The sequence below is a fragment of the Cupressus sempervirens genome, chromosome 5 (assembly GCF_028749045.1).
Source record: "Cupressus sempervirens isolate cs-2001-9-10 chromosome 5, ASM2874904v1, whole genome shotgun sequence".
In the NCBI taxonomy this organism is placed as follows: domain Eukaryota; kingdom Viridiplantae; phylum Streptophyta; class Pinopsida; order Cupressales; family Cupressaceae; genus Cupressus; species Cupressus sempervirens.
Window position 1 is genome coordinate 421,838,668 of NC_143122.1, and position 23,588 is coordinate 421,862,255.

Below are 23,588 nucleotides of genomic sequence, written 5' to 3' on the forward strand. Positions count from 1 at the left end.
TTCATTGTAACAATCAGATAAATAAATTTAAAAAATAAAACATATTTCCAAAGTACACTAAACATAACTTACTAACATTAACAATCACTAATTTCCTAAACGCGCCAAAGAAAGTACTAAAGGTACTAATGATAAATCCTAACACACTAAATAAAGACAGATCACCTCCACATGTCGAGTGGCACTTTATCGAAAGGACGCAACCCATGGGTTATGCGCAGTATATATATAGAGCACCTCTTGAGGAAATAGGGGAAAAAAAACCAAAATCAAACACCAATCAGATTGACCAATGAAAAGGTCAAAACACCAATGATCATACATTCAATACAAATAGTTCCCAAAGGAGAAAAAGGAGACAATTAATACATTGATCTTTAGACAGAATAAGGGACCAAGATTAATTGCACGCATGGCATGTAGATCATATCCATCAAACCCCAAAGTATTACACGAAGATTGAAAAAGGAAGAAATCAATATAGAGCAACAACATTAAAGGAGGTAATGCCTCATCAACATCCACGTCAGCATGATGTGCAGTACAGGGGACAAAATGTCAAAACATCAGCATCCAGCATCATTTCCCACTAAATACAAGGCAAGAAGCACGCAGAGGTTTAACATCGAAGACTAAATGATTTGCAAATCCGCCTTGTAAAGAACAAACAATTTATACTCTTTGAGACTATTGTCTGCGAAACCAATAGTACTAATAAAGAAGCAGCGATTTTCACATACTTAAACATTGGAGGTGGGCCCAAGGCGCCCAAACTTAAGGTAAGTTTCCTAATTAACATGAGATAGTGATTTCTACTTATAATAAACATAACTTTGTTAATATAGTGGGCTGTTCCTTATTGATATTAAGATAACAGAGAAACATAATTAAAAATCAAATATAATTTTTTATTATTATTAATTTGATAAGTAGGAGATAATTTCCACAGCTAGTCAAATTGTGATATGAATATCAGGATTTAACTGTGTGATTTTGAGTCAAACTCGATGACCCATGTTTCATGAGTAGTGATTCAACATGAATCCATCTCTCATGAGAATAAATGGAACACTTAGCACTCATTGGATCTAGGTGATGCTCACAGGGGTGAAGCACCAGGACTTCCCGGGAGGTCACCCATCCCAGTACTACTCCAGCCTGAGCGCGCTTAACTACGGAGTTTCCTCCATAGTTAAACCCAAAGCTTGCAAAACCTTCACCAAGTGTTGTGCCTTATGAACCATTCATTAGAAAGCCCCTTAAGCTCATCAATTGATAAGTAGGAGATAATTTCCACAACTAGTCAAATTGTGATATGAATATCAGGATTTAACTGTGTGATTTTGAGTCAAACTCGATGACCCATGTTTCATGAGTAGTGATTCAACATGAATCCATCTCTCATGAGAATAAATGGAACACTTAGCACTCATTGGATCTAGCTGATGCTCACAGGGGTGAAGCACCGGGACTTCCCGGGAGGTCACCCATCCCAATACTACTCCAGCCTGAGCGCGCTTAACTACGAAGTTTCCTCCATAGTTAAACCCAAAGCTTGCAACCCCATTTGCAAAACCTTCACCAAGTGTTGTGCCTTATGAACCATTCATTAGAAAGCCCCTTAAGCTCATCAATTGATAAGTAGGAGATAATTTCCACAGCTAGTCAAATTGTGATATGAATATCAGGATTTAACTGTGTGATTTTGAGTCAAACTCGATGACCCATGTTTCATGAGTAGTGATTCAACATGAATCCATCTCTCATGAGAATAAATGGAACACTTAGCACTCATTGGATCTAGGTGATGCTCACAGGGGTGAAGCACCGGGACTTCCCGGGAGGTCACCCATCCCAATACTACTCCAGCCTGAGCACGCTTAACTACGAAGTTTCCTCCATAGTTAAACCCAAAGCTTGCAACCCCATTTGCAAAACCTTCACCAAGTGTTGTGCCTTATGAACCATTCATTAGAAAGCCCCTTAAGCTCATCAATTGATAAGTAGGAGATAATTTCCACAGCTAGTCAAATTGTGATATGAATATCAGGATTTAACTGTGTGATTTTGAGTCAAACTCGATGACCCATGTTTCATGAGTAGTGATTATTAATTTGTTAGTAAATTTGTAGGACCTCTTGTGATAATACGTGATGGATAGGGAGTTTGCACAGGGGGAGGAGTAAATCGCTCATGTTGGGGACTACAGATGTTACTCTTAATTATTGATAGTAAAAGGTTATAATATTTACAATTTATTTCATAAGATCAAAAATAAAATACTAAGAGTCTTCATCTACATTTGAGGATCAATTTGTTTCCACCTAATAGATGGGGTCATCACATACCCATCAAGCCTTGCATACCAACTCTGTGAGCTTGCTTCAATCCATACAATGCCTTCTTCAACTTGTAGACCGTGTCTAAATTATCTGATAACTTGAAATCTTTCGGTTGCTCCATGTACACTTCTTTCACCTCTCCATTTACGAATGCAGATTTCAGTTCATCTAATAATATTTGAATTCTATATGTGTTGCAAAAACCAAAAACATTTTGATTGCTTTCATTCTTGCCACAAGAGCATAAGCTTCTTCAAAAGTCAATTCCATCCACCTGTGTATAACCTTTACATAAAAGTATTGCTTTATTCCTTACTATGTATCCATCTTCATCCAATTTGTTCTGACATACCCATTTTTCTTCAATTGCATTCTTCTCACCACATCTAGGGACCAATTCCGAAGTCTAATTCTTCACAATCTAATCCAGCTCTTCTTTCATAGCTTTCATCCAATTTTGATCACTGCAAGCTTCCTTCACAGTCTTTGACTCAATTTTTGAAATGAAGAATAAATTATCTTGTTCTTCAGCAACTTTACCTCTTCTGATGACACCTTTGTTCTTATCTCCAATAATCTCATCTTCTAAGTGATTCCTCTGCATATATCTAGGAGTCTTAGTAACAGTTGTCAAAGCAACCTTTGTATTATTTCTTCATTTTCTTCAGTCTTCTCTTCCTCTTTGTTAGTCTGTTGATGCGAGTTTTATGCCACTACAACAAGTAGAATCAAATACTTAGTATTTCACGATGAAACACCAAATCACCAAATCTCCATCTCTCTCTTGAATAAAGATGCTCATATGCTAAACAATGTGTATGGATTGGGTCATCAAATGAGACAACCTCAATGTTACTTCTTATTGTGGACTTTCACTCAGTTATAATGATATGATTGTTGGTTATCACAAAGGAAATGTGTTGTTTATTCAATGGATATCAACCACTTCAACTTCTTCCAACGAAACAAACTGCAAAGAGATAAGAGTTCAATAACCTATCCTACTTCCGGATTGCAAGAAACTATGAATGTCTTTATAACTCTAATAGACTTAGTTTAGCCATCGACATCAACCAAGCTAGTGCAATCTCCTAAGGATAAATGCGGATGCTCAAACTAGTGCCATTCCATTGACACCATCCATTAACATATATCAATGTGCAAGCAATAATCTAACTAAAGCTCATGAATAGATGCATCCACAATCACTTCCATTCAACTAAGCATTACTTCTACTCAACATGAAATAAAATCCTATTCTAAGTAAGGAAATGTAGGAACATGCAATACTTCAAAGCAACACAAGTAATCCACCATGAAGACCAACCATGGGTGAGAAATTACTTTGATAGCATTATGGAAACAATTTCAACAAGTCTCTCTTTACAAACGAGAGGAGTGGGGTCTATATATGAGCCTCAATTACAATGAATGTCCAAGATTAAATCAGAACCAACAAGCTGAATTTACTCAGAGAAAACCCTAATTAGGATTGCTACAAACATTAAACGTTCATCCAATAATAATGAGGTGGCACCTTGTGGGTCAATGAGAAAATACAAAAGTATGAGAACCAATAGAAAGACGCTTAGTCATCCTGTATTGTCTTAAATTGGACGCACTCCAATTTAATGAAGGTTTAGCACCTATTTAATGTGAGATCATCAATCTCCTTGTGTCTTTCATCCGTTCTTCCCTTTTTTGTCCTTCCTCCTAGGTGGGATTGGGGTAAAACCTAATGGATCCTCGGTAAAGCTCCTATTTTCATAGCGTTAAGCTCGAGGTAGGATCTATTCATCCTAGATCCTCCCTTTCATCTATCCACTTGGAATCTACTCCTTGCACTATAATGGCTATATCTCGGACTCTACACCTGATTTTGGAGATTCGGGATCTTGGGATCCCACAAGTTCTAGGACCTAGTTGTCAGGGGTGCACTAATTGGGACCTATTTTGGGTCTCCTCTTCAATACCTATGTCCAAATGCATCTGGAGTGTTAATTCCTATGTAAGTCGGCCTGTGAGAGTTAGTCAATTCCAAGCTCTATATAACCCTTCCATTTGCTCCATTTCTCATCCATGATTCATATCTACAAGCGCTCTAGCATTTAAGTTTTCAAGCATTCTTGCCTTCAAGCATTCAAGCATTTCTCCATTCAACCATCCAAGGATTCAAGCAATCAAAGGAGTTTATCTTCAAGATCTTCTTCAATCCATTCAAGATCCTTTGTTATACCGTCTACATCTATCTCTTTCATGATCTACATTCGTCTACAAGGCAGATTCCAAGCACATACATTCATGATGGTTTTGGTTTCACTTTGATTTTCTGCCTAGGGTTTTGAAGTTGAGTCAAAGCTATTACATCTACATACTTGATTGCATTCTAAATTCAAGGACATATTCATAGACTTACATTGCTTCATGTTAGATCTATCACTACTACTTGTTAGCATTCTATTATTTCAATTTGAGGTTAATTCCAATACTGGGGTTTGACCAAGGCAAACCCCCCCTCCCCCAACAATGAACAAACAATCTTTTTGTTTTGTTGGATCTCGGATTGACGAAGAGGTTACGGATGTGGATACCCTTTTTGGCTTTCTTCAAAATTATGAAATCAAAATTAACATCGCACATAGTGAATTAGGGGCGCACTACACCCCTGATCCACTAGTTCGCCCCTGAAGATCCATTTTGCAATTGATAGATCACTGAAATATTACTGGGTTTTGTCCGCCTTGCAGATTTTAACCTCAATCTCTAGTTACATCTTTGACATCATTCAATGGCAACTTTAAAGTTTGTATCTTACAAGGTATATCATCTTCTCCCTTCTATTTCCATACTTTCCATTACAGCATCAATTCATTTCTCCTTTCATTTAAACCCTCTTAAGGTGGGGGTGAGATGGAAATAAACACAAGTTAATCATTCTTCTTTACATTAGATTTGGATTGATACTTCCCTTGGTGTTAATCCAATCTAATCAAAAGGGTTGGATCTCGATCTTCCCCCTTTCATTTATGTGTGGTAGGATGGCTTCCATTTTCCTAACTTACACAGCCAAAAACTCATCCTTATGCACGTGTATGCCTCTTTCTCTTGAAATCTTTATCTTGATTCCACTTCCTTATCTAGGAATTTTTCATTGTTCTTGGAATCTTTTCTCTTGGATGTCTTGATCTTGTAACACTCAAACTCTTCGTATTTTCCACCTTCATCGTTTGGAATTCTTCATAGTCTTCTTCATCTTCCGGCTTGATCCTTGGGCCAATCTTTTAAACTCATTGGCATATTAAGTCTTCCTCTACCTATTTCCTTGCATGACTATATCATCATCTAGATCACTCTTGATGAGAATCTTGTCCTTGAATTCTTTCTTGCTCTTGACCCCAAACTTGTCCTTAAGTCCTCATCCATGTTCCTCTACTAATGTCTGATCATCATGATGTTGCACATGTACTATATAAGCCCTTGCACTTTGCATCTCTGGCTCCATCTTTCACTCGAATTGCATTACCTGAATATCTTTGATATTGCATCCACTTCTTGTCCCCGTGCATCCTCCTTCCTACCTTGTGTTAATCAATCCTTTCATGGAACTTGCCCTCTTCATGGTCTTTGAATTTCTCACGTCCAAGAATTGGTCCTTGAATTGAATCTTGCTTGATCATCATGGAAAATTAATATAAGTAGGGACAAGTTGATCTCGTTATAAAATGGTCCTTATTCTTCAAGCATTTAATCAAGTGGAAATTTGACATGCATAGGAACACATGAATGTCCTCAAACTTGTCCATGGATTCCTCTTCATTGAATTAGGACTTAACAACGTCTCTGCTTGATGAAGGCTTGATCTTGAATCCTCTAAGTCTCCTTGAATGTATCAAGTTCTTTTCACCTTGTAGAGGAATTTACATGTCGTAATGCATTGTCCGATCCTTCTTTTCTCCTCATCTGCTTTCCTACAATATCATGAAGTCTTGTCCTCTTTTGAACTTGATCACTTTATGTTAGTCCTCCTTTATTGCCATCCTTGGCCTTGAGCTTGAACTTGTCTTGCACCTTCTTTTGTTCACTGCCTTGCAGCTATCCATGCCTTTGATCTGGACATGATTCCTGGTACAAAGCTCAAAGTGAGCATCTTGTAATGAATTAAATAAAGGGACTGATTTCAAACCTTTCTAACCCTTAATTTCATCACTTAATTCACAACCCATGACTTAGAAAAAATCACACACGAAACTTAGAACCAAAGTATTAAGGACTATATCTGTGGACAGTTGCAATGATGAGCACAAAATTGACCCTTTAATGCCCCAAACCTTAAAAAATGACAAAATCTTGACGCCATGAAGTTTAAACTTTTCTGAGGGGTAAGTCTCAGAACTAAGTCTGAGGACTAAGTCTGAACAGTGAAGACTAGGTCTGCATCTAGGTTTAATCAGATTGTTATGACTTCAAATTATGACCAAATTGACTCAGTTCAAACTCCGAATGCACAGATCAGACCTCATTACTTATTGTACAAACTCTAATTTTATGACGAAAACCCTGCAACTTGGTCAAAAAACTTCGAAATTAACACAGATTTCATGACAAATGCAGCCTTATCATTAACTAAATTTCTTGACAACGCCATAAAGGTACAACATGAAAATGCAACTTTTTGCCATAAGCCAAAATTATGATTTTCTGAGGACAGACTGTGAACACACCTTTTCCTTGATGATTTTATTCTCAGAACCCAGTGATTTTGTGCAAGAATAACTCCCTAGCTCTCAGCAATGATCCCTGATTTGATTGGAGACATTTAGAATTTTTGATGATATTTTGACGAAAATCAAGCTTCTTAGTAAATTTCATACTAAGTTTGAAAACGACTGCATTCCCGGACCATTAATTGCTTAAACTGGATCTTGGAACCTTAAATTCTAGCTTGCAAACAGCCTGCAACCAACTAGGCTGATTTGATGGATATAGAAATTTTAATGAATTTTGCAAAAATCAGCCTGTAGAGGGTAAGTTTCAGATTTTAGTCTAAATACACCTGTGTCCTCTATCCACCTACCCCCTGAAAGCTTGTTATTGACTTGGAAAAAAGAGTTCTGATTTTCTATTTACAACTCACTTGCAACCTGGTTTTCTTGACCAAGCTTGATGTCCTTCTTCTTGGGTTCGAATTTCAGTCCTCATTCCTCTTGGATGATTGGTTTATCAACTCCTTGTTTTTTTTCCTTGACCACCATTGACTTTGAAGTCAGCCCACCACTCACTTTGCATTCCTTTTTTGCTGTAGTAGGCATTTTTAAAGGAGTTTCGAATTTAATTCTCACCCACACAAGCCCGTGTGGGGATAAAAAAAACCAGCTTGAAATTTGTTTATAAGATCTTTCAATTAATTTCACTTTTATTTCATTAAATTTCATTTCATGTCATCAAGGAGAAATCGAACTTTATGGGAACAGTCTTTTGTTTGTTTTATTCGCCAAGTTACTACATATGATCCCCAAAAGGGGAAATGAAAATTGAACCCCAAAAGGACAACCATGGTCCCCAACCTTTTGATAGAGAAAGTGTCATTGATGTCAAAAGTCAAAGGCATGAAGGAGATGCATATATATGAAGTATATATTGAAGTCAATGATTAAATTAATATAAAAATCTGATAGACAAGATGCAAATGGAGCAGCATTATGACAGTTTATTGCAATCGAGAAAAGGAATTAAGAATCTGTGTACTAAAGAAAGAGACATAATACAGATTTATACACACAACTTAATTAAATATCAATGGTATCCAAACCCCTTAAGAAAGTATCATAGTTACATCGCCCTAAGAGACGGGGGGGATGGCAGGACGAGGGGACAGAGCAGCCTTGATTTGGGGACGATGGGGGGATGGCAGTGGGGCGTGGGGGAAACAGGGATGTATATACTATACATATGGTACTTAAAACGCTAGTTATGAAAATATGTAATACAATTATACAACTTGATATAATCATATAAAGATGTAAAAAACAGTAAACTTAAACAATAAAAAATTAAAATTGAACATTGCATTGAAGTTTTGAATTCGAACATCATGATTCATGATCAAATGACAAACAAACAATGCACATTGACATCGAACATCAGCAAATATTAGTCTATATATCAGTCTTCAAATCAATAGTATGAGTATCTAGATTCTACTATATAAAAGTAATCAATGATCATATGGGTCCTAACTCATGAGTAATGGCATAAAGATGATTACAAAAAGTATCATGTGTCATGAATCATGATATCAAAATAAGTATATAATATTATAATGCAAACAAAAACTACAAGTCACCCTGCACCCACAATAAAGGAGAATCGCGTCCCTCCGCAATAAAGGAGACTCCGTCACGTCCCCCCACAATAAAGGAGACTTTGTCGCATCCCCGCCCACACACAAAGACATCTCGCCATCTCCAGCGGATGTGGCGCTCTAAGTGGTGCCACCTGAAACGCTGAGACATTGTCCCCTGTCCCAAGGATGTCCCCGACTCCGAGATGGCCCAGTTTTTTTTTTTTCTTTTGGGGGGCGGGGGGAAGAGGGGGGGGCACGTCCCCATGTTACACTGGAAAGTATCGAACTACATGACAATGATGTTCGAACTTAATAGAAAATATAGTTGGCAATCAAAAAACAACTGAGTCAGCATACTGAAGCAAGGAGCAATACTGAGCATTGATAGCAAGGAGTGATTGAAACAAGACTGTTGAATACATATGAAGACAAGATCATTATATAGAAAGACATTGATTCATTAAAACAAAAATGAAGAACCTGTCCATTATTCAAACAGCAGTGATAACCTATGCATATGATCATATCAATAAAAACTAAAGCACAGCAAATCAGTTGGCAACATGAAAGGTGATATGGAAGTACACAAGCTTCTTCTTCATGTCACCCTATATAGGAGAAGATCAACTCCATGCAAGTATAGTTTGTTCAGAACCCTTGATGACAGACATCTAAGGTTCGACTTCCATGCCAACCAACTTCAGAGAAACGAAAAAGAATTGTTCCATCAGCAAGATGAACCACCTCTTCTATTAAGCAATGTGATTGAAGAGGTGCTGTTGGGATTTCTTTATTGAATGGCTATTACATACAGTAGCAATAGAGATTCCTGCTACACCCCCCTAAAAAAGTTTCAGTCTGTCTTACTCGGAAAGTGCGAACTAGAATATTTGCAGCGACAAGCAAACAATTATGCCAGCGTTAGAAGTTTTAAGAAAGTCATGAAGGATGTCGATACCGTTTTGTATGTGACAAGACAAGAGAGAAGAGTTAAGCAGTGAAGCGGAGAAGACTCCATATCAGAGAGGGCTCGACAGAAAATGCCGGATAGTGTTGGCAAATACAAAAGAAGACTCTTGATGGCATCAGGAATTAATAAGTATGACTATCAGTTTTAAGGGTATCATACGAATGCAGAGTAGCAAATGCATCAGGGTAATGATCAACAGTTTTGAATAATTAAATAAATTAAATAATCATTTGAATACAAGGATGAATTTAATCATGCGATTATTAAAGAAAAATAATAAACTATGTTCTAAAAAAGAGACATGTTTTTATATTTAAAAGACATGATTCTTAAGAAATAGAAGATATATAAATACAGAGTTCATTTGAAGATTGAAGTGAGCAGTGAGAGTATGTAGAGCAGATTGGTGGAGCAGAGAAAAAGAGAACTATCTAAGGGTAAAGAAAGAAAGTGTAGATTATTAAAATATGTATGCAGATCTTTGATCTGATATATATTAATTTGAGTAGGAAGAAGCAATATATTAGTCAAAGTACAAGAATATAAATGACATTAATGATTTATGTTGAAGTAATTTGAAGGAAGTTTATATAAAGATATTATATAACATATATATTTGCAAAAATAAAATGAGAATTAATGCTGCTCTATTAAAGACAATTAAAAAAAGGGTATTTGCAGATATGAAAGTGGACTTAAAACAGATATAAATATCGATTTGAAGACAAGAAGTTGTGCTAAGAAAGTATCCATCATGGGTTGAAGATAGCAACATGCAAAGGTGGAAAAATAGTTTGTGTGTATTGGGTCGGCATTCATGAAGAAAGCAGTGAGGGTTGGTGCTTCTAGTAGGTCAGTCAGTGTCTGCAAAGTGTGGGAGTTGGAGCTTCCAGTGAGTCGGTGCATAAACAGACACTGTAGCCTCTAGTGGGTTGGTGCCTACAAATCATTGCAAAAGAACAAGTTTATATAAAAAGCATTTATTTGTAGTGGCTTTCTCCCACATTTGGTTTCAACATAAATATTGTGACATTGTGTTCATGTGCATAATTGTTTATTTCAGTATTTGAAGCTATTGTGTTGATATAAGTTTTAAATTGCAAAAGTTGTTATTCTACTAATTGGCACCGCCCCCCCCCCCCCCCCCAAGTATAATCATGTGCTCTTCACCTTTAGCATTTTTTACTCAACCAAAATGGCTTCAAGGGGGAAAAAGGACCTTCATAGGGACTAGAGAGATTTCATATATGCATTAGAACAAGTGGAGTAAGGAGTTTCCTAACTTTTCAGCTCAGAAATGCTAAGAATTCCATGGAAAATCGATCTGCATAGCAACTCTTACCTTTTGTCCTTGTCCTTGATATCCAGGAGGGGGAAAGCAACCCTCATAGGGACAAATTGTGCCAACACTTAGGTTTTTTATTGAAAAAGTCTTTTTGTTGCAAAATCTCTCCTCATGAGTAGAAAAAACAACCTTCATAGGGACTTTCATGATATCCAAGTGGATATTCTATTTCTATCAAGACAGTGCATTTTTATAAAACAATTGGCTTTCATGAGGATTTTATAATATTATATATGTTAAGTATGGAAATCAATTTTTATAGGGATTTTAAATCCCTTGTGCATAAATGTCATTATAATGTATTTTGGACTATTTGTAATGGACACTCTAGAATTGCCCAAAAACTGAACCAACTGCTGATAGGAATTTAGTCAAATAATTCACATCCAACTCTTAATTTCTCTGTTAAATGTTTAAACCCTTTTATGGCTCCAGAAGTAAAAGTTTGTTTGTTTTTATGTCTTTGCATAGATTTAAAACCACATGACATGAACAAGAAGGAATTTATAATAGTATGCAAACTAAAGATTGAACTACAACTGAAATAATATTAATTTTCAACTAATAAAATCAAATACATAGCAGACTTTTCAACTCACTAATTACTCTAGCATTATAACATAATTTCCCAATAATGACTTCCCATCTTGTTGCTACAGTAATATGAATAGTGCCGCACTATGGTGCTGCTATTGTAAAATCTGCTTTCAATCAGTCCAAGATCCTCTTTAAATCACCCCTTCACAATGGCATAAGCATCGAACAAAATGCGAGAATGATATGAGCAAACACCCAATCCACCTGTAGCTGGAAATGCACCCAATCTGCCTGTTAATGAAACTGATAGCAATGAATTCCAAAGACCAAACCCCAAGGGAATGATGTCTAGAATGTCACAAGAGAGGATAAATATCCTCTAATGCCAAAAACAGATCTGCAACTCACACATCAATTTTCTTTTCATATTCCACCTGCCGTATGAAGCCATTGACGCTCCCTTTTATTCTTTCTGCAAGGGTCCATTCCACTCACATAAGCAATGTGGGATAAGAGATGTGCAATATAAAACATATTAAAATAATCACTTATGTCTCCCTTAGGCACCCCTTTTGATTTGCACACATCCCCATAAAATTTAATATTAAAATAACACTTTAATATTTTACAATTAAATTAATTGTTACTTTAATAATACTTCAGGCATAAAAATATATTAGTTATTGGACTCCAAATAGCATGAGTGATAGCTCGTCGAAAAGCTCTCACCACGGAGTATCAAATTCAATCACCAAAACTAGCCTCCCCTGTGTCCTGCTGACTTACTAAAAATAGTAAGTATGCCTGAAACTGAGTAAATCAAACTCCGTTTTGGCCCAAACTGGAGATGACTAGGCCAAAACACTCTAAGATCCCTTTAAACCCTTTGTTAGCCCTCGGGACCATGTAGAACTAGGCTAATGAACACACACTTGGTTGACTGCTAAAGTGGAGACATAACACTATTTGACCAGCTGAAATATTAGTGCACTTAGGAATTTTACCTCAAACCACTACAACTTGTCCCAATGAAACCTTAACCTTGACACTCCAATCTGCACTTGCAACTTGACAACTTGATCTCTTGACCATTCCTTAATCCTCTTAAGCTATTGTCACCTCAATGATCAAAACCTAACAAATACGAGCAAAAAAAGGGGATCCCCATTTGCATTGGGGAGATGGTGTGAAAAGATCCCAACACGGTTGACTCATCTAATTCATATCCAACTTCTATAATTTTATTTTTTGAATGTCTTCCTCCACCTTTGTGTTTGTGCTTTCAACTATCCTTCTCAATCTTTTATTGTAACATAAGTAGGTCTTGCTTTTAGTAGAGTAGCCAAGAAATATGCCTTCATTAACTTTGGCATCAAACTTTCTCCATCTCTTATAATATAACATAAACTTCCAAATACTTGGGAAATACTTTACATTAAGGGGTTCTTCCATACCATAGCTCATAGGATTTCTTTTTGAGGTTTCTTCTAATTTGAACTATGTTAAATGTGTACACTGCAGTCTTATTCCCTCTTTCCAGTAAAATTTCAATAGATTTGCTTCCTATATAATTGTTCTAGAAGCTTCCTGAATTGTCTTGTTCATTCTTTCATCTACACTATTTTACTGCAGTGTTCTAGGAGACAATGAATTTCTCCCATTTCCATGATTCTCACAAAAAATGTTATATTCTTAAGGAGTAAATTCCCCTCCTCTGTCACATCTTAAACTTTTGATTCTCCTATCCATCTCGTTTTCAACCATAGCCTCAAATATACTTTTCTAAAGCTCCCAATATTTTTATAAGAATGCAACCCATGTCATTCTACAATAATCATCAATTAAGATCACAAAGTACCCATTCTCCTTATTCCGATTAAACCACATAGATCTTTGTGCACCAATTCCAACAATTTTTTAGAAAATTGATCCTTAACCTTGAAAGTCACCCTTGCCCCTCTCCTTTTTTTGCAAACATTTTTAATAGGCCTTTTAAGCTTCAGCAAACCTCTCATGGCATGTATTGATCTTATCTCTACCAAGTTGTCAAAATTGATGTGACATATCCTTCGATGCCATTGCCAAATCTTATTGATCCAAGACAACAAACAATATCCAATAGCAATCCTCAACTAATAAACATTTCCATCTATCGATTTTCCAGCAGCACTCAAAGTTACAGACCTCTTTTTTAATATATCAGGCTCCAGCTATCAATGGTTGTTACATTCAGTCTACTATTATTTTGTCAGATATGGTTCAGCCTTTTGAGGTTAGCAAGCTGTACGTTGATTCATGGAGATTCCTCATCTTGAGATACACACCTTATGAGATGGTTACCCTTCCAATACAGAAGCACAGTGACAGTAGCATCATCTTTGGTGTTGCTGGTCCGATTTATGACTGCGATACGTGGTGGACTTATTAGTCGAACTTCATGCAATTTCGTACTTTTAGTTGGATGATCCATTTATTCAGTTGGTTGATCCAGGATGATAGGTTGTTAGACATGTATTACTCCTCCCAAGATCGTGTTAATAGGATAGTTTTGGATCCAGGTGTTGTCCAGATGTATACGTGGCATTTTGAAGATTTTGTTGTAGTACTACACAGTTTGAGATTTGATGCAGTTATGATCAAAGTGGCACAACCTACAAATGCTGCAGTACTTACAAATTGACATGGGATCCAAGGATGTGGTTGATGGATGAGTTGCAACTGGACACTTTGCTTTGCAGTGTGGCAAGATGTGTTTTCAGATTGGGATATAGAGCTACCTACAAATTTATATGGGATACTAGTACTGCTTTTTTAAGGACAAGCAATCTCAAGGAGAGAGAACTGTAATGTCCCTTTTCGAGGACATTAGAAAATTACAAGTCCAACTTATAAAATAATTAAAACTGACTTTGGAGTTAAAAATATTTAATAAGTCTCTTTTAATCAAAAAAGGGGAAAAGGTGACAAAGGGGAGATAAGACGAACGACAGAATACAAATCTGAAGATTTAATATTGAACATTAAAAGAGGAAGTCTTATTCAATTTGGGGATGCTTTTGGTTTACGATTCAAATTTCAGTCTCTCTAGGAGAGTTTTGGAAAACTTCGACTTTCATCCAACCGAGGACAGAAACCCTCATGTCGATAGACAATGAACGCAACCCCATTGGTTGCGGCAATGTCACACCAAGTGTCTTACATGTGCTTACAAGTTCTTTCTTAGTTTTCCAATCTGACTGTAAAACAGTGTTTAAGATTGGAATTTTCGATAGCTGGTTATTGTATTGCTGATATAGAATACAATAACGTATTCTAAAGAGTTTATATGAGCTTTGCTCATTATAATTTTGTATCGTTGAAAATCATAATAAAACTGAAGTTTCAGAATTTTTCAACATGAACATTTGTTGTTTAAATCTGAAAGTTTATTGCATTCTGAAGATTTATTGTGAGAAGAGTATTGGGAAAATATCCGAGTGAGATTTTGCAGACTAGCTACGGTGGATGTCATGTGAGAGACCCCATGACTTAACACTTGTGTTTATTCACCCTCTAGAAGCAACCATGGTGAACACCACGTTGAGTAATTTTGTGATAAGCACTTGTATTCATTTACATTTCCATTCATGGGAGTAGCCATGATGGACCCACCCACTAGGAGTAACCATGGTGGATATTTCTTCATAACTCATATATCAAGAAGGATTCTTCCTTAGCTAAAAGGAGTATTAATATTATCGTAGCTATGGTCAGATTCGTTTAGGCCAACATAGATAACATAAAGGTTGCGATAATACAATTATTGTGATATAATAATATTGATAAAATTATTGTGAGTGATAATATAATTATTATATTATTGTAAGATAATATAATTATTTTATTATGTAATAATGTAATTATATTATCTAATGATTATATTTATTTTGTGAGATAATATATTATTTTATAATGTGATAATATAATTATATTATATAATAATTATTATTATATATTATTAATATAGTAATTGAGATGGTACTAATAATGTTGCAAAAGCAAAAGTAGTTTTGCTGGCAATTGGAGCTTCTAAAAAACTGGGGGTTACCAAGTTACATGTGAACGGTGACTCACTTATTATTAGTGTTGTCATCAAACGTAACATGGAAGCATGGCATCTACAAAACTACATCCTCAACATTAATCAAGAATTGACCACTCAGAAGGATTTAAAAATCGTACACATTAAAAGAGGAGGTAGCACTAAAACAAATAGAATGTAAAATTGGGCATTGAATCTCAACATGTATGAAATAGTAATTGAAGACTTCAGAAATGTACAATGGAATGATGTAACTCTATCAAACTCCTTGGTCGGCTCCCACAATAGGACACATCGTTGGCCTCATTAAATGAACATGCAATAAGGTTTAGTGTTAAGTGTTCCACATTCAAAAAATTAAAGATGGATGTGACGAGCATTTATAGAGACACAACTTGCCACCCTTGTTGCAGCTTTTAAAAACTCCTTTTGAGTCAATAAATAGAAGGCTTTTTTCAATACTATTGAGGCCAATTACTAGGTGAAGAAATAGAGTCTTCCTTCACTCTGCAATGTGTGAAACAACAAAATCCATTTCATGGAGTCAATGGAATTGGATAACATGTTTCAATTTGTTCATCCTAGACTCATAGATGTGATTGAATTGCTCTCGGGCGAGATTTTTTTTCTACTTGAGAACCTCTACTACACTAACACGAATGTTTACTCCATGATCCTAGCATGGGCATTGCAAGAGGGAGAGTCAAAGAACATTGTGTGGTTTATGATGCACCAATTGTTCCAAAGTGAGCCCTAGGTGGATTGGAGGAAATTCTTGCTACCTCAGGTCCTACCTGGGGAATTCATTTGGGTGAAAAAGAAATTGGCATAGACGAAATCCCAAGCACCAAAATTACCCCGTTTGTTTGGAGATTTGTGTAAAGCAGAGGCACAAACAGTTTAGGCATGCTAGGAAAGGATGGTTTTCCCTAAAATGGCTGGCTATGCAACATATTATAGACCTGGAAATTGAACAAATAAAGGCTAGGGTTAGATGGGCAAAAGAGGGTGAAGCCAAGCTAGAAGAACACAAGAAAGCTCGTGTGGCGACCAACCAGGGGGATGACCGATGGATTGAAGCCAGGGTGAACACCATGCTTCAGACAAGGATTGAGATCTTCATCCCAAGAGCCCTAAGATGAAGCAAGAATGCTTCCATAAAACCCTTCAATGGCGATGGTGTGTGGATTTGGTTGTAAAATGATGATTGAGGTTTTTGTCTTCTCAGGCTAAAATGTTATGATGCTCTAGTGTCTAGTAGACAGCAGTCAACATGTTTCTTGTTGTGGGAAATTTGCATGTTGGCTCCCTACAACAAGGCATTTTCAGAACTTTGGATTTTTGGTTTCTTAATTGAAGGTAACTTCCAAAAAGTTTGTTTGTTTATAAGCATCTTTTTGGTTTCCTCCATGGTTCCTTTGCAATAGTTCAGACATGCAATTGTGCGAGTCTGGTTCGAGATAACCAATTTCCACTATCTTCAAGGTTACACTTTTTTGGCCATAAAGGGCTACTCAATTTCATAACTTTGGTGGATGGGAGATGGATGGTACTGCTTTTAGATCATGTTTTTTGAAGGAGAATTACACATAGATGCTCAAATTCTCACAACGCAGCCATAGGTCCCACCTTATTATTGTCTTCATGATCTAGCACTAGTATTTTTGAAATAAAATGCAAAAAATTGAAACAGCGAGCAATCCAGTAATTTCACCCATACTACAATGAATTTTTTGGTTCAACAGTTTATGTGCTTTGTGGGCTTGGTTTAAAAAATTACTATATAAATTCGAGGAATATCAATAAAATTAAAAATTATTATAGGGAAAAATATATATAATAATTGAGTGACCTGAAAGGGTGGTGTCCCTTGGTGAAGGGGCATTGCAAAAGGTATTAAGGAAGATTAATCTTCCTCTCTTGAAATACAATGGATAATACACACAATCTATTTTGAGGAATAACAATGCTCAAGGGAGACAATCAGGTATTGTCCATGGCTGGGAGGGCAAATCAATGCCCATGGTTAAATGAGAACAGAAAAAACAACATCCAATTGATAGACTTCATGGGAAGGTGAAAGCTAAAAGGAAAACTACAGATGGGATGTCAAAATGTCTTGGCAGCGACATTGGGGTCAAACAAGGATGTCCGCTCTCTCCTTTGTTTCGACTTCATATTGATAAGCTAGAAGAATGGCTAAACAAGACCAATGGAGAGGGAGTTCAATTAGCTAACTATGTGATAAAACAACTTCTAAATGTTGAAGATCTCATTTTAATAGCCAAAACAACCAATGGACTAAGAAAATAATTGAAGGCCTTGGAAACCTTTTGTCATGAAGTGTGAATGCAAGTGAACACCAATAAAATTAAGGTGATGATCTTCTCTTTGAAAAGAAACAGGAAGACACAGAACACGTTCCTTTTTGAAGGAAATCCTTTAGAGATTGTGAATGAGTACAAATATTTAGGGATTGATTTTAAAGATAAACTTAGCTGGGAAACGTGGAGAGCAAAAGGAATTCATAAGGGGTGGAAAGCATTGTACTCTTTACAAAAAAAAAAAGAATAGGAATGTGGAGCTATGGGATTGGAAGATCAAGAAAATGTTGTTTGCACTATTAGTTATACTAATGATCCTCTATGGGTGTGAGATTTGGGGCAGCAGCACGTAAAATCAAAAATGGAGGCAAGTAGAAAGAATTGAGCAATATTTCATCAGTGGCAGCCTCGAAATAAAAAGAGCAGTACCTTGTGAGATCTTACTGGCAGAAGCGGACACCTCCCCATTAGAAGCTTACGTTGTTAATGTTGTAGCCTCGGTTGGACTAATTGATCAAAGATCAAACTATGATTAACAACTTAATCATTGACTAATAATTATTATTCAATTTTAGTACACACACATATATCTGTACATACATACATACACACACACACACATATGTATGTATGTATGTATGTATGTATGTATGTATATATGTGTGTGTGTGTGTCTATATGTATGTATGTATATGTAAATATTAATAGCTGATTATAATGCTTAACAATTATTAGTCAAACTGATTATTACTAAATTGATCTCATTATTACCAAGACTGCCGATTACAATCTCATATTAAGCCTCAAATAAAATACCCGAAGAGATAGATGAGAATGGGTATTACATACCCCATTGTTGTCATCAGTAAATATGGTATCAGGATGTATGTCATCGATATCAGGATGTATGCCATTAGTATCAAGATGTATATCATCAGTATCAGGATGTATGTCGGCAATATTGGGATGTATGCCGTCAGTATTAGGATGTATACCGTCAGTATCAAGATGTATGTCATTAGTATTAGGATCTATATCATCGGTATCAAGATGTATGTCGTCAGTATCGGCCGATAGGGTGTGTATCGGGATGTATGTCGTCGGTATCGGGAAGGTTCTACGTCGGTATCAAGAAGGTTCTTATTATGTGGCTGACATGTTTGTATGTAGCCGACAAACACCTTTGGGAAGGTTCCTCGAGATGTATATATACCCCCTTCGGGATCACTGTAATCATCATATCAGAAGCATAATGTAATGTCTTTGGCATATGCGAATAATATAAGGAGTTCTGCTGTTCCTATCTATTGTCTGTGTGCATTAATTTCTTTACCCCAGTACGGTAAACAATTGTAACTCTGTTAATGTTTAAAGGGTGGTGATTAATCTTAGATCTCTTGGCTAATTATTGTGACCCTCCATAATATATGAATCAGTGTATCTGTTTTAAAGTGACAAGGCATGTCCATGTATGAACATGGCCCTACGTGGTCTAAAGCTACATAGGGGAATGTCCCTACACAGGATGTGACACATCATGGCAATATGTCTATCAACATATCTGCAGATGGAAAATACATCTAGTCACAATAATATTATTACATCTGCAGTATATCTACAGTCATAAACCAGATTTATTGAAGGAATAATTCAGCGCCTAGTTACACCATAACTGTGAGGAAGTATATACAAATATATGTGCACAATAGAAGACTTAGAAGAATTTAGTAAGTGAATCATAGAGTAAATACATACACAAAATTCAAAAGGTATTATATCTGATCCTTATTCTTTAACATACGCAATGATCCGGCCATTAAGTTACCTTAAGAAAACTCAACATATAGAAAATCACCACTGGCTCAAGTTAGTTATGGAGGAAAGACTAGATAGCAGAAAGGGCATGTGGATGAAGCAAAAGGACAAATGGATGAAAAAATGGGACATTGACATTCAAGAGTGTCCAGTTTGCAATAAAGAAATAAAGAAGTTTGTACCGGAAAAATTTAGGAGTATCATTTGGTCAACACCAAATATACTATGTCAAAGATATGCTATACTGTACTATTTAGGAGTTTGGACAGAAAAGAATATACTATGCCAAAGATTTTAATCCCACAGCGGATCACAAGGAAAAAGCATATTATATAGAGGCAAATATTAAATGGAAAGCAAAAATGCTAATAACCCAACTTAGAACTAGCTCCCATCATTTGAGTGTGAAATGGGCAGATGGCTGATATCAAAAGATGAGTGGGAAAAAGGACATGACTATTCTGCAACATGGAGATGATTGAGACCGGATCATTTTGTCATGAAATGCCCGGCATACAACAACCTCAGATCTGGTTAGGTGGGTATTTTAGAGGCAAGCAGCTTATATTACCTTTTTGAAAAAAAGCAATTAGGCATAACCGCAAACGTGATGATTAAAATCCACCGTCAGACAGAAAATCTAAATAAATGGTTTACAGCTTGTTTAGGATTCTTTGCACCCTCTCCAAGGGTGAGTGGCAGTTTGCAGGTCCCAAAGACAGCTTGAGCCTTGTGGACTTTATTAAAATCTTACATTCATTCATTCATTTGATATTATACTTTTCAATTATACGCCATAGCTAGTATCTCAGTTATATCAGTCAGTTTATGTTAACCTCTAATATTTCCCAACTTACTTATGTTTATCTGAATGTCAATATCAATTTCTATGTATCAAATCGTAATTTTTCTTGGAACACTAAAACCCAACGTATTATTTAATGCACCAGGGAACATAGTATTTAAAAGAATGTCTATTTGCCAATTACCAGAAAATAAAGGAATGAGTTATCTTTGCACCCAAAGGAGTATCTAATATTTGTTGTATCAAAGTTCGGCAGAGGACTCACGGCCAGCCTTCTCTAGCAAGATCAGTATTACTGTGGCCTCATTGTCCCAAAAAAGTATGTTCAGACAAGCTTCAACCATGTGTCATATTAAGTAGGGAAAACCCTCCTACGGGCACACAAAGGTGAAACTTTCAGGCATTCACCATTTATGGAGCTGTGGCGATTTCTTTGGGATCACTAGTCAATATCCACCAGAGTGCATCTCCATTAAAGAATTTCTCAGACAAACCAGAAATAGGGAAGCTAATAAAGACATAGTCCATACAGAATTTCAGATGTACAGAACAATGTAGATCCACTCAAACCACATTTACAAACATCTGTACTCAATTCCCTGTCATATTGAAAGGTGTGTCCAGAATGCTCTCTAATAAGTTCAGCTAATAAGCACAAATTATTGCTTTATCCTTGAAACTCTCCAGCTCTAAATTTCAAAAAGCATGGCCATTTCTCCAGTTCACAACTGAACCACAACCCATTGAGCTAAATATTATCAAATTTAATGAAAACAACAAATGTACTAACACGTAGGGTCTAGAATTTTATAAAGACTAAATTAGCCAGCATATAAAAATCCCCGACTTCATGATTCTACTGTAAAACGTTTGAATAAATGCCATCTAACAAAAGAAAGAACGGAGGAAAGGCATAATAAGTTAACAACGTTACCAAACCGAAAAAGGCTGTATGCAACCTATTGCATTTTTTGCCATTTCAGTTCTGCCAAAATTAACTGTGTGTTGTAAATAACGACATGGCTTAATTCAGGTGCAAGGTAAATAAATAGGCTTCCAAAGTCAGCAAACACTATGCAGGCACGAAAAACGTTTAGCGTACGAGGGGAAAGACTTAGTTTTTTTCCCAAAACTTTAGGAAAAGCCATATAGAAAAAACTGTTTTCGTGGCTGGATAGCCGCTACATCCAAAGTCCACATACTCGTTACGTACGAAAGAATAAAGGACTAGCATATTCTTCAAAAAGGTTCACCATAAAGGCACATTCATTCGTAAATCGTAATGTCGAAGAACAATCTAAACATTGGAACACAAAACATGAGTAGCCCAGTGGCAAAGCAGCTCAACATGCTAATGGAAGTTCTATATTTTAGTATTATCTGGTCCATGGAAAATAGCATGGTATTATAAATAAATTAGAACGCGGTTTGAGGAGATATTGGGAGAATGATAAACACCCCAAACCACAGTGTAGCGTGCAGTTCGTTAAAAGAGGAGATATTGGGAGAATGATAAACACCCCAACCACAATGTAGCGTGCAGTTCGTTAAAAAAGCATCCTAGCATAAAAATAGGATATCTTGAATTCAAATCATAAACAGTCTATTAAGAATAACATTTAAGGCGAAGAAAACAAGAATCGATGAAAAATTGGGTAAATAGTTTTATAAGATAATAAGAATCTTAGTTAAAAAATATAACAGTGCTCTTTTTTCAGAATCTTGTTTTCCCAATTTCACTTTAACATTCTCCAGAATTTTGAGTCTCGATTTCTCAAACTTCTCTACAAGTTTGTCTTGGAATTTGATTTGCTTTAATGCGCTGGGGAAGGTTGAAATCTCTAACACATATAACATTCATCCGCTCAAATCAAACATAGTTTCGACATTTTAACTTTGATGATAATAGGGCTTTTTCAGGGTGAGAATGATGAACTTGATGGTTGAAACTATTTAAGGACTTACAAGAGCGGCACAGAATTCCGGTGCAACCCCAATAAGTTAGAGGAATTCAGCATCATTTTTCCTCAAAATCTGCGCATTTCACTCTTCCACCTCACCTCTCTTGAACGTTCAGAAAAACGTTCAACTCGCCTTATCCAAGTTCAAGTGCATGAGCAAAATATTATTCTTGGTCTTCTAGAAAGGAGTAGCTTTATTGTACACCATTCATGAAGATCCTTAAAATCTGTCCTGTGGTAGATTTGCGAAATAGGCAGAATCTTTGAGGTATTGGAAATGACATTCAGTAGTTAGCATAGAGGGGAAAAGTGCAGCCTTTCCAAAACTTCCCTTTCCCATATGATTTTAACATGCTTTTAATCTTTTAAGTGCACTCATTGGTTTTATATCTAAATTTTCATTTCAAATATTTTTATTATTCTGGTTAAGAGTTGTGATCTTGTTTCTTTTTTATCAATTTTAATATTTTTTTACTTTTTATAATTGATAATTTTAATTTGTGTACTTAAAGTTTGTATTAAAAAGAATCATCTTTGTAATATTGTAATTATCAAAATATATCAAATTTAAAATAGGTTTTAGAACAACATATATTTACTAGTAATTTGAAAGTTTAAAGATTACCAGTATATGTATTAAATAGTTAGAATTGTTTATTAAGGTTAGTGTGTAAAAGAATCATCTTTGTGTCATTTTGATCATCAAACCAGGTCACGTTGAAATCATATTTTAAGATAATGCATCTGTACATCTATTTCTAGTCGTTTGAAAGTTCACAACCTCGTTCTCCTTCAAGGCATGTTTAGTTGTTGGAATTTGTTATTTTAGATATGTTGTTCAACAGCCATTTGATTCGCCTGGAATTTGATTGGGGAAGGTCTTTCTATTTGTTTGGTTCTACAGAACTAAAATCAAAATTTGAGTTGAAATTAACATTTTTAAAAAAAAATTTGATTTGGTTGCAGTGATATGAAGCGAAATTCCCATGTAACTCATGTTTTAATGGATCTTACAGGCCAATTGATAACCATCAATCCTAATGAATCCACAAATATTGGACTTGG

At 36.0% G+C, this 23,588-nt stretch overlaps 1 protein-coding gene across 3 annotated transcripts in view; it reads right to left on the reverse strand.

Moving 5' to 3' along the window:
- Positions 1–22,846, reverse strand: part of NSI (nuclear shuttle interacting) — a 166,523-nt gene extending 143,677 nt beyond the window's left edge. Inside the window, exon 1 of one of the 3 annotated variants that reach the window (XM_089830969.1) lies at positions 22,528–22,846. In XM_089830969.1, coding sequence (XP_089687095.1) covers positions 22,528–22,583 — 56 coding nt within the window. In that variant the 5' untranslated portion in view covers positions 22,584–22,846. Of the gene's footprint in view, positions 1–21,496; positions 21,632–22,527 lie in introns of those variants that run through there. The other 2 variants (XM_089830970.1, XM_089830971.1) reach the window with 2 other exon arrangements.
- Between the last annotated feature and the right edge of the window lie 742 nt (positions 22,847–23,588).